The sequence below is a fragment of the Hyaloscypha bicolor genome (genome assembly GCF_002865645.1).
Source record: "Hyaloscypha bicolor E unplaced genomic scaffold K444scaffold_165, whole genome shotgun sequence".
NCBI classification, from domain to species: Eukaryota; Fungi; Ascomycota; class Leotiomycetes; order Helotiales; family Hyaloscyphaceae; genus Hyaloscypha; species Hyaloscypha bicolor.
This window is the reverse complement of record NW_020194667.1, coordinates 1,806,049-1,820,657: the sequence shown is the minus strand read 5'-3', so window position 1 is coordinate 1,820,657 and position 14,609 is coordinate 1,806,049. Positions and strand designations below refer to the sequence as shown.

Sequence of the window (14,609 nt, the reverse complement as noted above, 5' to 3'; positions counted from 1 at the left end):
AGCGTGGTACCCGTGCCAGGGAGTGAGGGAAGACACAGCATGAGAAGGATTCTACAGTCAAAATTATCGTCATGAAATATTCCGTCTTGAAAATGTTCCAAAATAAAGCATTTGGACAGTCCCTGGCCATATTATTTGCTATTAACATCAATCGATTATACAAGTCTTCGTGGCCAGCTCAAGTGCCTTCAAACCTAGATAGAAATAACTCGTGGATATAACGTCTAATACAATCTAACATCCTAATTTGTCCTGTGACTCAAGATGCTCCATGAGATCCATACTTCCCTAACAACCCTTTTACCACTCTCACATTTTCCTTCTAGTACCCCTCCTTCGCTTCCTTGTCCAAACCATCCGGTCTCCACTCTGCCTTCATAAATAGCCCAAACCGGAACCACTCTAAAAACACCCTTATTACTTTACTCCCATTCCATATCCTCTATTCCAGGATTGCACCCCAAAAAGCATTATATAGCTTATTAGTATAAGTATACTTAGTACTAAACCCGTTAGGTACAGATTCCCTAAAAAGCATCTCGATAATATAGTAGAGTAAGGTATAAAGAGTACTAGTAACAAACTTCCAGTCAATAATTGCCTTAATACTAGTAGGTATAGTAGGTAATAAAATGATATTATAAGGCCCTATATCGGAGTAGATAGCTACTATAGGAATATTTTTAATAATTATAGGAATATTATATATACTATTTTTTATAAAGCCTGTAACTTGTTATAAGAATCGTACTTTATACTTATTAATATCCTATTACTATTTGAAGGCACTTAGGGAGGAGCTAATATAGGTATAAAGATAATTACAGACAGAGGCAAAAGGCCTGCCAAGGCTATATTACTAGTCTGGACTAATATTAAAGATAATACAATTACTGGCTTGGGTAATATAGAGTTTGCTAATAAGGCACTCTTTAGAGAGGGAGATATATCAGGTAGCCTGTAATACAAGGGCTATATTTCGGACAAATACTAATTTCTTCTCATATAATATATATAGGTAGACGGAATTAGCTATTAAACCTGGTATTAGCTATATTATTTGTTTACCTATTCCAATTATTACTTGCCACTGCTTTTTGCCGGAGATAGGATATATAGTAAGGAGGGAAAGGATACTCGGGTTAATAGTCGAGGAGATTAGGCTTATAAGGAGGTTTATTAAGGTAATATTTCCGTAGTAATATAGCTATATAATATATTAAATATCTAGGTCTTCTTTAATTAGAACTTTATATAAAATACTAAGAGCCTTATTTATAAACCTTAAGAATATCTTTAAATAATAACCTATTATTACTAAAATAACCTTTTAAAGCTCTGCTTCTAAAAAATATATAGGCCTCAGAGTTTGAATCTTATATAATATCCTATTAATATTTATATAATACTTATTAATAGGCTAGCTTGTACTATTTTTCTTCTCTAAAGTAGTAATTCAGGAAAAGGAACTCTTAATTATTCCGAAAAGGAAATAAGATATTTCTTTACTACTAGATAAATCTATAGCTTTAGAGAATATATATATAATAAGAATAGATATTGCTTTATCTTAAGATATATTATTTTATAGGATAGTTATTATTTATTATAAGATTATATAGAGTTAAAAGGTAAATAGGTAATAGTATTAGGCGAATTATTTAATTAATAATAGTTTAGTAAAGTAGATATAAATATCAGATTAGCTAGTATAATAGGGATATAAAATACGGAGTAATATAAAGTATAGAATAGGCTTCTATAGTATGGGATTATAGCATATGAGAGTGAGGCGTGAAATTAGAAAATAAAGGTTAGTTGATTTCTGTCACGTGCTACGCACAGGCGTATATATAGCTTCTTCACCGCCCTTAGGGCACGATCATTCATACATATATTTACACAAACACACCCACATTCCACTTCCACAGCTTGTCCAGGACGTGACATGGTAGCAATGCCCTAAGATTTCGACCTCCATATCGATACCTTAGTATCCTACAATTAATCGACCTCCAAATCGATACCCCACCTATAAGATCTCGACCTCTATCGATACCTTGCGAGCTCTTAATTGAGTACTCGACCCCATTTACGCTATCCTCCAGAATGGCCCCCAATCATATTGGATATTTTGATCCAGAAGGTGTGGCTACGACCGGAAAGACGGTGGTTTATATAGACGTTTTCGCATTTACGCACATGCTCTTATACTTGGCAGAGACTCAGCAAGACGATATTCGTACAGCCTTTCCCCTCTGCCTTCGTGGTACTGCTCTCTTCTGGTACTCCACTGAGCTTACACCCCTGGAACGTCGTCTCCTCTCGTCCGTTCCTGTCTCTGGGATTTGCACTTCTCTTATTTCACGATTTAAACCCCCTCAGCGATTCAACCAAAAGGATGCCTTACAGATACCCAAATACAACAGATCGTTCAAGTGGTTCAGCAGATATAAAAGCTAAAAAGGCGGGAAGAGATTCTTAATAAGAACTAAATACTAAATCTAGCTTTTTTTATTTTTATAATATTTAATTATATAGCTAAAAAAGAAAAGAATATTATTAGTTAAATCTTTATTTATAAAATTAATAAAAAGCTTAATGCTTAAGAAAAAGAAGCTATTTCTAGCCTAAAAAATTAATAATTAAAAGAAATAAAGCTTTAGTAATTCTAAAAAATATTATTCCCAAAATTCAAGAAATATATTTTTATTTTTTTTAAAAAAGAATCTAATACTTTTCTTTTTTATAAATTATATAATTATAAGATTTAGATTAAAGGCCTAAAAAGAACTAAAAGTATTAGATATTAATTTCTCTAGTAATAATCTATTTAAAAGTTTCTAAAAATTAAGTATTTCTTAAAAGATAATCTAGCTAAAAATTTTATTAAAGCTAATTAAACTTTCTTTACTTTATTAGTTCTTTTTATAAAAAAAGTAAATAAAAATTAATACTTTCATATTAATTTTTATTATTTAAAAAAATATTTCTTTTTATTTATTAATAAGACTTTAAATTAATTATCTAAAATTAAAATTTATATTAAATTAGATATTTATTAAACTTTTTATTATATAATTATAGATCCAAAATCTTAAAAACTAATAATATTTTATATTTACTATAAAGTATATATATATAATTTTTTTAGAAAGGCTTTATAAATAGCTTAATTATATATTAATATTATATAAATAATATATTTTTTAAATAACTTTTATATAATATTTTAATTTATTTAAAAAATTTAATAAAATATAAATAATATATATAAAAAGTACTAGATTATTTATATTTTATTAGCCTTAAATAAATATTAAAAAAATTAAAAATTAAAAATATATATATAAAGTATTTAGGCTTTATTATTTTTATATCTAATATTAAAATAATATATAATTAGTAATTCCCAAAAATAATTAAGAATATATAGTTTTTTCTTAGTTTTTATAATTTTTATAAATACTTTATTAAAGAATATAAATAGATTATTAGATAAATCTTTTATTTTAATTTATTAAAAAGAATATTTTTTTAAGTAATTTAAGTAATATTGAAAGATTTTTAATTATTTAAAAAAAAGCTATAATTTCTATTTTAGTTCTATAATATTATAATTTAAATTTGCCTATAATAATAGAAATAAATATATCTAAAAAAGTAATTATAGGCTTATTCTTTTAATAAAATCTAAAAATAGGCCTTTAATATTTTATAGCTTATTTTTTTAAAATTATACTTTTAATAGAACTTAATTATAATATATATAATAAAGAAATATTTATTATAATATAAGTTTTAAAGAAATAAAAAACTAAGCTAAAAGGCTTTTAAGATATTTTCTTTAAGGTTTATTCTAATTATTATATTTTAGAATATTTTATAATTATTAAAAAACTTTCTTCTTAATAAATTAGATAAGCTAAGCTTTTATTTTATTATTATTTTAAGCTTATATATTATTTCGGAAAATTAAATAAGCAAGTAAATACTTTATTATAAAAATAAAATAAAATAAATATTTAAGGCTAAATTAAAGAAAAGCTATAAACTTAAATACTTTTTCCTAAAATAAGATTAATTTAAAAATTATCTATAACGTATAGCTTATAGTAATACTTTATAAAATCGGTTTATTTAATTCGAAATTTAGTTCTAAAAATCAAATATATATTAAAGACTTTTTAAAGAAATATATTTTTATTAAAAATATAATTTTCTTAAAAGAAAATATTTTCTTAATAACTTTACTAATAGCTTTTATTATAATTACTCTTATAAAAGTATTATTAAAAACTTTTATTAAATATAATAGTTTATAATTAATTAATAAAATTCTATAAAATAATTATTTATTATTGAATTTAGAAAAGCTATATATAATAGCTTAAACTAAAAGTAATATCTAAATATTATAAAATAGCTTTTTTTTATATTATAGAAAACTTTATATTATAAAAAATAAAATAATTCCCGGATTATTTTTATAAAGTATATAATAAATTTCTTTCTGAATATTTTAAATATATAAAGCTCTATTAATTACTTAAAGAATAATATTATTAGTTATTTATAGGCAAGAATATTATTTAATATTATAATAATTATTATACTTATAAAAAATCGCATATATTAAGAAATAAAAAGCCTGATTTTTTATTTTTTTTCAATTTCTAATTACTTTTAATAATATATTATTATAGACTTTAAGAGTTATCTAAAAAATAAAATAGGTTATAATATAATTACTATACTTATAAATTACTTATTTAAATACCTAGTTATAATTTCCGTATAAAATATAATTATAATTAAATCGCTAATACTTTTATTTCTATTTTATATAATATATTAAATAAATATTTGAGAAATAATTATCTTAGATTAGAAACCCTAATTTATATTTAATTTTTAAAGTAAACTTTATATAAGAATTAGTATTAAACTCAAGCTTTTAATAGCTAATTACTTTTAAATAAATAAATAAAGATTATTTATTAGTACTTTAATTAGAGATTATATTTATATATTAATTATTACTAAAATAACTAGAATAAATAAATTACTATAATTAATTACTAATAAGCCTTTCTTTAGTATATAACTATTAGCTAGTTTCTATTTATAACTAAAAAGGGCTATAAGCCTTATATTTCTCTGAATTAGAACTTCTTTACTAAAGCTAGTTTATTTAAGGAAAAGCTAAATAAGAATAAAACTAAAATATTAGTAAATTAATTATATGAATTATAGTAATTTACTTAAGATTATATAAAGTAAATATAGAAATAATATGCGATATAAGCTAATAAATATTACTATTTAATTAATTTCAAAGTCGGAAACAAAGTATAAGTTATTATAAAGTACTAGAAATCTAATTATTTGAACTAAAAGCTAGAAAACTAAATAAAGAATTCATTTGAGATTTTAGAAAAGCATAGCTACTTATTTCTCTTAAAGCTATTAGAAGCTATAAAGATATATCTAGTTTTTTATATAAAGAAGTTATAAAAGAACTTTTAGAATTCTTTATTAAGTTAAGTAAATCCGGAACTACTTTTATTAGTATTAGAAAATAATAAGAATATAGTATTAAATGAATTATTATAATTAAGCTAGTAAGAAATAAGCTAAAGTATAAAATCCAGTAAATCAATTAAAATAAAGATCTAGTATAATATCTAGCTTTAGTATTAAATAATAGCCTTCTAATTTTATAATACTTTTATAATAATAATATTAATATATTAAGACTTTTATAAAATTTGTAATATTAGCTAGATTATATAAAAAATAATAATAAATCTTCTTAAGTTATATATTAAAGATAATTGCCTTTTATATATAATATTTGTATATAATATATTAGTTTATTTAAGAATTAGAAAAGAAACTAGTATAAAATTAAATGAATTAATAGCTTTTATAAAGCTTAAGAATAAGCTTATTTTAAAAGAGGAAATAATATTATAATTTAGCTTTTAATCTTATTAGCTAATATAATTACTTAATTATTATTCATGTCTTATTACTTCCTAAATATATATAATATAGCTGCTTTATTAGAGAAATATATTTGAAATATTCTAGAGATATTTAGAAAACTAAGCCTCTTATAAACTAGTATACTATAAGATATATATATTCCCTTATAGCTTTCTATATTCTAGTTTTCCCTTTTTTAGCTTTAAATTATTTTTATAAAGAACCTTTTATTTTACTTTTCAAGCTTTAAATACTATATTTAAAATATTTATAATAAAGTATTTACTTATTTATTTAAACTTTTTATAATAACATATAAGCTTAAAATAATAATAAAATAAAAGCTTAGCTTATTTAACTTATTTAAAAGAATGCATTTTAGTTATTATAAAGTACTTTAAAATATAATAATTAAAATAAACCTAAAAAAATATTTTAAAAGCTTTTTAGCTTTATTTTTTAATATATATATTATAATTAAGCTTTACTAATAATATAATTTTGAAAAAGTAAACTATAAGGTAATAAAAGCTAATTTTTAAGTATTATTAAGAAAATAAACTAGTAATTATTTCTTTAAATATATTTATATTTATTATTATAAGTAAATTCATATTATAATATTATAAAACTAAAGCAAAAAATTATAGTCTTTTTTAATATTATTTAATTTATTTAAGATAAATATCTTTTTTATAAATAGAATAAAAAATCTAATAATTTATTTATATTTTTTAATAAAGAATTTATAAAAGTTATAAAAGCTTAAAAAGAATTATGTATTTTTAATTACTTTTTCTAAAGTTACTAATTATATATTACTTTAATTTTAGTGAGATTTATTTTAATATTAGTAATAAAAATAATTTAATACTTTTTATATTTTATTAAATCTTTTAAATAAATAAAAATATTATTAAAATATATAATATAAAAGTTATTTAAATATTTAAAAGATATATTATATTAATATATAATTAAGTTATTAATAAGGCTTTCTTAGAAAATATTATTAATTTCTTAAAATTCGAATTTATATTTATATAATAAATGGCTTAATATAAATCTTGACTTTAAATAATTAGCTTAAAGTTTTATTAATAAGTAAAAATTAATAATAAAAATTAATATAAAAATATAAATTTATATTTGCTTTTATTATAAAGAATATTAATAAAATAAAGAAAGTTTATTTAGCTTTAATAAAGCTTTTTTAAGTTATTTTTTTAAGAAATAGTTAATTTCTTAAAACTTTTAAATAAATTATTATTAGAGAAATTAGTATTTAATACTTTTAGTTTTTTTAAATTCTTAATTTAGATTTTATAAATATATATTATTTATAAAATAAAAGTATATTTTTTAAATTTTAAAAGTAATATTTTTTAATATTATTAAAGCTTTATTTTTTCTAATTACTAGTTCTTTAATTTAATTTTTTTTTTAAGCTTTAAGTTTTTTATTAATCTTATAAATAAAAATATTTAAATTTAATATTTGCTTTTTATTAAAAGTATTTTTTATTTCTTTGGCTTTTACTTAAATATTATTCTTTAATTAAATTATAATAACTTTTTTTATAATTTTATATAATTTTCTTTAATTTATTTATTTAAAAATAAAAAATTACTTAAAAATAATAACTTTTTAAAAATAACTTATAATAGTATTTTATTAATTAAAGTTTTTTAATATTTTTTATTAAGCTATTTCTTTAGTTTTATTAAAAAATACTAATAATTATATTATATTATATAATTTTAGGCTTATATTTATTATAATTAACTAAAATATTAATATATATAACTTATTTTTTACTAAGAATAATATTATAATTTTCAAGATTTAAAATAATTATAAGTATTTTAATACTTTATTTATTAATTAAAAGTAATACTTTTATATATTTTTTTAATAAACTTAGCTAGCTTTTTATTAAAATTATATATAATATAAATTAATAAAAAGAATATAGTTTTATTTTAAGAATTAAAACTTAAATTATTCTTATTTTTTATTTTAATTTTTATATTATATTTAAGTAAATAGCTATTAGTAAAATAATTAAATATATTATAATTATAATATTTAATTAAAGTAATAAATATAAGTTTTTTAAGCTTTTTTAGAAAATATAATAATATATTATTAGTAAGAAATTTAGCTAAACTAATTTTTTTAAATATTTTTTTAGCTTTTTTATATATAACTTAAATTTATTAATTATTAATAATATAATATTAAATAAAGCAAATAATATTAATAAAAGAATTATTATAATAGATATATATATTAATTTTTATAGCTTTATTATAAATACGGTATTTAGGGCTTAAAAAGTAAGATAAAAGGTTTTTTTAAAAAATAATTTAAAGCTAAGAAAAAGAAAACTAAAATATAAAAAATTATAAGAAAGTATATATATTTTATAATATATTAGTTTATAAAAAGCTTAGCTTTCTAAATATTTCTAATATATTTCAAGTATATTTCTCTAGTAAAATAGCTATATTATATATATTTAGAAGGCAATAGAATATAAATAATAAGATATAGATAATAAAATATGGGTAATAATTAAATAACTATATTAGTTAATAAAGTTAAAAGCTAAATTATAATATTATTTTCTCTTTTAAAATAAGCTTATTTCCGAGCTTTATAAAAGCTATTAATTTATTTAATTTCATACTATTTTTCTTTCTAATTCTTAAATAAACTAGTATTTTATATATAGATATTATATATAAAAGGCAAGTATTTTTAATATATAATTTAAAAAGATTTATTATTATTTTTTATAATTTCAAATAAGTATTATTTTTTATATAATCTAACTAATATTATTATTATAAAAATACTATAAAATTAGAGAACTATTATTTAATACTAAAGCTAGATATTATACTAGATCTTTATTTTAATTAATTTAATGAATTTTATATTTTATATTATTTCTTATTAGCTTAACTATAATAATTTATTTAATATTATATTTTTATTTATTATTTTCTAGTATTAATAAAAGCAGTTCCGGATTTACTTAATTTAATAAAGAATTCTAAGAGTTCTTTTATAACTTCTCTATATAGAAAACTAGATATATCTTTATAGTTTCTAATAGCTTTAAAAGAAATAAGTAATTATACTTTTCTAAAATCTCGAATAAATTCTTTATTTAGTTCTCTAACTTCTAGTTCAAATAATTAGATTTCTAGTATTTAATAGTAATTTATATTTTATTTCCGACTTTAAAATTAATTAAATAATAGTATTTATTAGCTTATACTATATGTTATTTCTATATTTACTTTATATAATCTTAAGCAAGTTATTATAATTCATATAATTAATTTACTAATACTTTAGTTTTATTTCTATTTAGCTTTAATAAAGAAATTCTAGTTTAGAGAAATATAAGACTTATAGCCTTTTTTTAGTTATAAATAGAAACTAGCTAATAGTTTTATATTAAAGAAAGGCTTATTAATAATTAATTATAGTTACTTATTTATTTCAGTTATTTTAATAATAATTAATATATAAATATAATCTCTATTTATTTATTTATTTAAAGGTAATTAGCTATTAAAATCTTGAGCTTAATATTAATTCTTATATAAAAATCGCTTTAAAAATCTAATATAAATTGGGGTCTCTAATCTAATATAATTATTTCTAGAATATTTATTTAATATATTATATAAAATAAAAATAAAAATATTAGCTATTTGGCTATAATTATATTATAGCTTGCTTTACTTTTTAAATAACTTTTAAAGTTTATAGTAATATATTACTAGAAGTAATTAAAAACTAAAAGAAAATAAAGCAAATTAGGCTTCTTATTCTTTAATATATATAATCTCTTATAAATATAGTAATTACTATAGTATTAATTAATATTTTTATTTATGAATAGCTAGTAATATTGCTTTTTAAATAATTAATAAAGCTTTATATATCTAGAATATTTAGAAAGATTTTTATTATATATTTCATTTTCTATAATATAAAAGAAGACTATTTTATAGTATTTAAATATTACTTTTAATTTAAGCTATTATATATAGCTTTATTAAATTTAATAATATATAATTATTTTGCAAGATTTTATTTACTAGTTATAAGCTATTATATTTAGTAAAAGCTTCTAATAATGCTTTTATAAGAATAATTATAATAAGAGTTATTATTAAAGCTTTTAAAAAATATCTTTTTTTTAATAAAATTATATCTCTAATAAGAATATATTCTTCCGGAAAGTCTTTAATATATACTTGATTTTTAGAACCGAATTTCGAATTAAATAAGCCGACTTTATAAAATATTATTATAAGCTATAAGTTATAAATAATTTCTGAATTAATTTTATTTCTGGAAAGAAATACTTACGTTTATAGCTTTTTTTTAATTTAACCTTAAATATTTATTTTATTATATTTTTATAATAAAATATTTATTATTTATTTAATTTTCTAGAATAATATATAAGCTTAAAATAATAGTAAAATAAGAGCTTAGCCTATTTAGTTTATTAAAAAAAAAGCTTCTTAATAATTATAAAATACTTTAAAATCTAATAACCAGAATAGACCCTAAAGAAAGCATCCCAAAGGCCCCTTAGCCTAGCCCCCTACCCCCCCAGTACCCATATTATAATAAGTATCTTTTTATTATATAGATTATAATTAAGCTTTATTAAAAATATAGTTTAGAAAAGTAAGCTATAAAATACTAAATAATTATCTCTAAATCTTATTAAAAAGATAGGCTAATAATTACTTTTTTAAATATATTTATTTCTATTATTATAAATAAATCTAAATTATAGTATTATAGAACTAAAATAAAAATTATAGCTTTCTTTAAATAATTAAAGGCCTTTTAATATTACTTAGTTTCTTTAAAGGAAATACTATTTTTTATAAGCAAAATAAGAAATCTAATAATTTGTTTATATTTTCTAATAAAGTATTTATAAAAGTTATAGAAGTTAAGAAAGAACTATATATTCTTAAATATTTTTAGAAATTACTAATTATATATTACTTTAATTTTATTAGAATTTATTTTAATATTAAATATAAAGATAATAAAGCTCAAGTACTTTATATATATAATCTTGAATTACGATTTCTTAATATTTATTTAAAGGCTAGCAAATATAAGTAATTTAGTACTTTTATATATATTATTTATATTTTATTAAATTCTTTAAATAAATAAGAATATTATATAAATATATTATATAAAAATTATTTATATAGTATTAATATATAGCAGGGCTATTTATAAGGCCTTTTTAGAAAATATTATATTTATATATTCTATAGTAAATATAAAATATTATTAGTTTCTAAAAGTTTGGATTTATAGCTATATAATAGAAAGCTTAGTAAATATCTAGTTTATTATAAATTTTAGCTTTAGATAATTAATTTAAAGTCTTATTAATTAGTAAAAGCAAGTATAAGTTCTTTTAAATAATATTATTTAAATAATAGAAATTAATATAAAAGTATAAATTTCTATTTACTTTCTTTATAAAAAGAATTAGTAAAATAAAAAATGCTTAGCTAGCTTTAATAAAGCCCTTAGTTAATTATTTTTTAAGAAATACTTGATTTTCAGAAGCTTTTAAATAGATTATTACCGGAAAAATTAATATTTAATATTTTTAGTTTCTTTTAAGCCTTTAATCTAAATCTTATAATTATATAGTTTATAAAAAGAAAGAATATTAGATTTCTTTTTAAAGAAAATAAAGGCATATTTCTTAAATTTTAAAAGTAATACTTTCTAAAGTTATTAAAGCTTTATTTCTTTTAGTTATTAATTCTTTAGGCCAGAAATAGCTTTTCTTTTTTAAGCTTTAAGCTTTTTATTAATCTTATAAATAGAGATTTAACTAATAATATTCTTTTTTCTTTTAGATATATAATTAAATACTATAAAAATAAAAATAGCTAGATCTAGTATTTATTTTTTATTAAAGATCTCTTTTTACTTCTTTGGCTTTTACTTAAGTATTATATTTTAATTAGACTATAAAAGCTTCTTTTCTATAATATTATATAATTTTCTTTAATTAGGTTAAATAAAAAAGAATTACTTGAAAATAATAGATTTCTAGAAATAGCTTATAATAATATTTTATTAATTAATATTAGAAAATACTAATAATATAACCGAATTATATAGATTTGGGCTTGTTTTATTTTTGGCTATATAAGCCTATATCTTCTATAATTATAAATATATTAATACTTTATTTATTAATTAAAAGTAAAACTTTTATATATTTCTTAGTAAACTTAGCTAGCTTTTTATTAAAACTATATATAATATAGAGTAAAAAAAGAGGTTATAGTTTTATTTTTAAGAATTGTTTTACTAGCTAAATAAGCTTATATTAATAAAAGTATAACTATTTACTTTAGTATTAATAAAAGAAAAAGATTTAATTTCTAATTTATTTATATTAATAATATAAAGTATTTCTTCTTATTAGATAAATTAAATTAATCTCTATTAAATTTATATTATAAGTCCCTAAAATAAAGGCTTTCTTTAAAAATACTTGTTTTTTAATTCTATATTAGAATTAGAGCCTAAATTCTTTAAATACTTTACTAAAATAAAAACTAAATATTTTAATAAAATAGAAATTAAGTCTTATTTAATTCTAGAGAAAGCTATCTTAATTTCCTTATTATATATAAATAGATAATACTTAATATAATAATCGAACTCGTTATAGTTAAAATACTTAATAATTAAGAGATTTTTAGTCTTTATAAAATATTACTTATATTTATAAAAAGATATATATTTAATAAAAATAATAAAAATAGGCTTTTTGAATTCCTTCTTGAAAATATAAGAAAATATAATAATAGAAATAAACTTGGCTAGACTAGCTTCTATTTTCTTATATTTCTTAGTCTTTTTATATATAGCTTTAATTTACTAATTATTAATAATATAATATTAAATAAAGCAAGTAATATTAATAAAAGAATTATTATAATATATATATATATCGATTTCTAAAGCTTTAGTAAAAGCTTTTTATTTAGTTTATATTTAATATTTTAAAGACTAATATTGCTTTTTATAAATAATTATAAGAAAAGAATATAGAACTTTTAAAAGATTTAACTAGAATATATTTAAAGCTTATTAAAGTCGGAATATAGCTTCTTTAAATAGAAATATAATTTTATAAACTATTAGTATTAATTTGAATTATCTTTATTTATATAAGAATTAATTAAATCAAGAGTATTACTTATAAGTTTACTAGAAATATAAATGATTTTGAGATTCTTTAAGAAATATAAATTAGTATTTTCTTATAGCTTATTTTTAATTTAAACTAGCTAGTTATTAAAGATAATATAATTTTTAGTAAAGAGAATTAGATCTAGAAACTTAGTAATTCTAGTATCTTTAAAAAAAAAAGAAATAAAATATAAGAGATTTTAGATAGAAATAAATAAGAGATAATTCGGACTTCTTTAGAAAAAGATTTAAAGAATTAGAATTATAAAAATAGTAAAAGCTAATAAAATAGAAATAGCTGAAATTATTATAACCCGATTTACTATAACTATATAGCATTTAATATTCTTCTCGAGTTTAGTATTATAAAGCTTAATATTCTCGAAAATACCCTTATTATAGCTATAGGTATTCTTATATATAAGGGCTTTCTAGATATTTTTCTAATAGCTCTTTATAATAATATTAATGTTTTTAAATAAGATATTAGACTTTCTGGCTCATTTATATAATTCTTTAGTAATAATAGAATTATTAGTTTCTAAAAACTTTATAATAAAAATAAAGGATTTTATTTCTATAAACTTATTTATAAATTCTCTAGAAATATTAATATAGTATTTAGTTCGAAAAGAATTACTAATAAAATAATCTAAATTAGTAAAAGCTTTAAAAGCCTTAATAAAAATTAATATAATTCCGGATTATATAATATTTTATTTTAAGAAATTAATTTATTATATTTTTCTTTTATTATATTCTTTCTAATAACTTTATTACTAGTATATATATAAGACCTATAAGATTATAAAATAAGGCTTGAAAATAATAATTAAATTACTAGCCTATAAATGCCTATTACTCTAGAACTTAATTAAAAAGTAGCCTTTATATAAAATTCTTTAGTTTTCGAGGTTTTTAAAGAGATTTTTAATATATTACTAATATATATTTATAAAAATATAAATATCTAATTTCTTTAAGAATTCTAAAGCTTTTTACTTTTATTATTCTAGAGTTTATTACTTATATTTCTAAGGTTCTATTATTTTAATAATACTTATATTTCTAAATTAGTTTATTTGAAATTCTTTATAGAATTAAAAGAAATAAACTTTAAATACTATTATAAATACAATATTTAGGGCTTAAAAAGTAAAGTAAAAGATTTCTTATAAAGATAATTTAAAGCTAAAGAAAAGAAAACTAAAATATAAAAAACTATAAGAGAATATATATTTTTATAATATACTAATTTATAAAGAATTTAGCCTTTTAAATATCTCTAGTATATTTCAAGTATATATCTTTAATAAAATAATTATATAATA

General features: G+C 17.6%; 1 protein-coding gene across 1 annotated transcript; it reads left to right on the top strand.

Moving 5' to 3' along the window:
- The first annotated feature begins 1,912 nt into the window (after positions 1–1,912).
- On the top strand, positions 1,913–2,506 carry K444DRAFT_197019 (uncharacterized protein). The gene has a single exon (XM_024870978.1). It carries the CDS (start codon positions 2,110–2,112, stop codon positions 2,461–2,463), a length of 354 nt encoding a protein of 117 aa, XP_024729940.1. The 5' UTR covers positions 1,913–2,109; the 3' UTR covers positions 2,464–2,506.
- Positions 2,507–14,609: the final 12,103 nt, after the last annotated feature.

What these genes read in the sequence shown, in the direction of transcription:
- K444DRAFT_197019 (XM_024870978.1), top strand. Translation starts at nt 2,110, where the DNA reads ATGGCCCCCAATCATATTGGATATTTTGATCCAGAAGGTGTGGCTACG.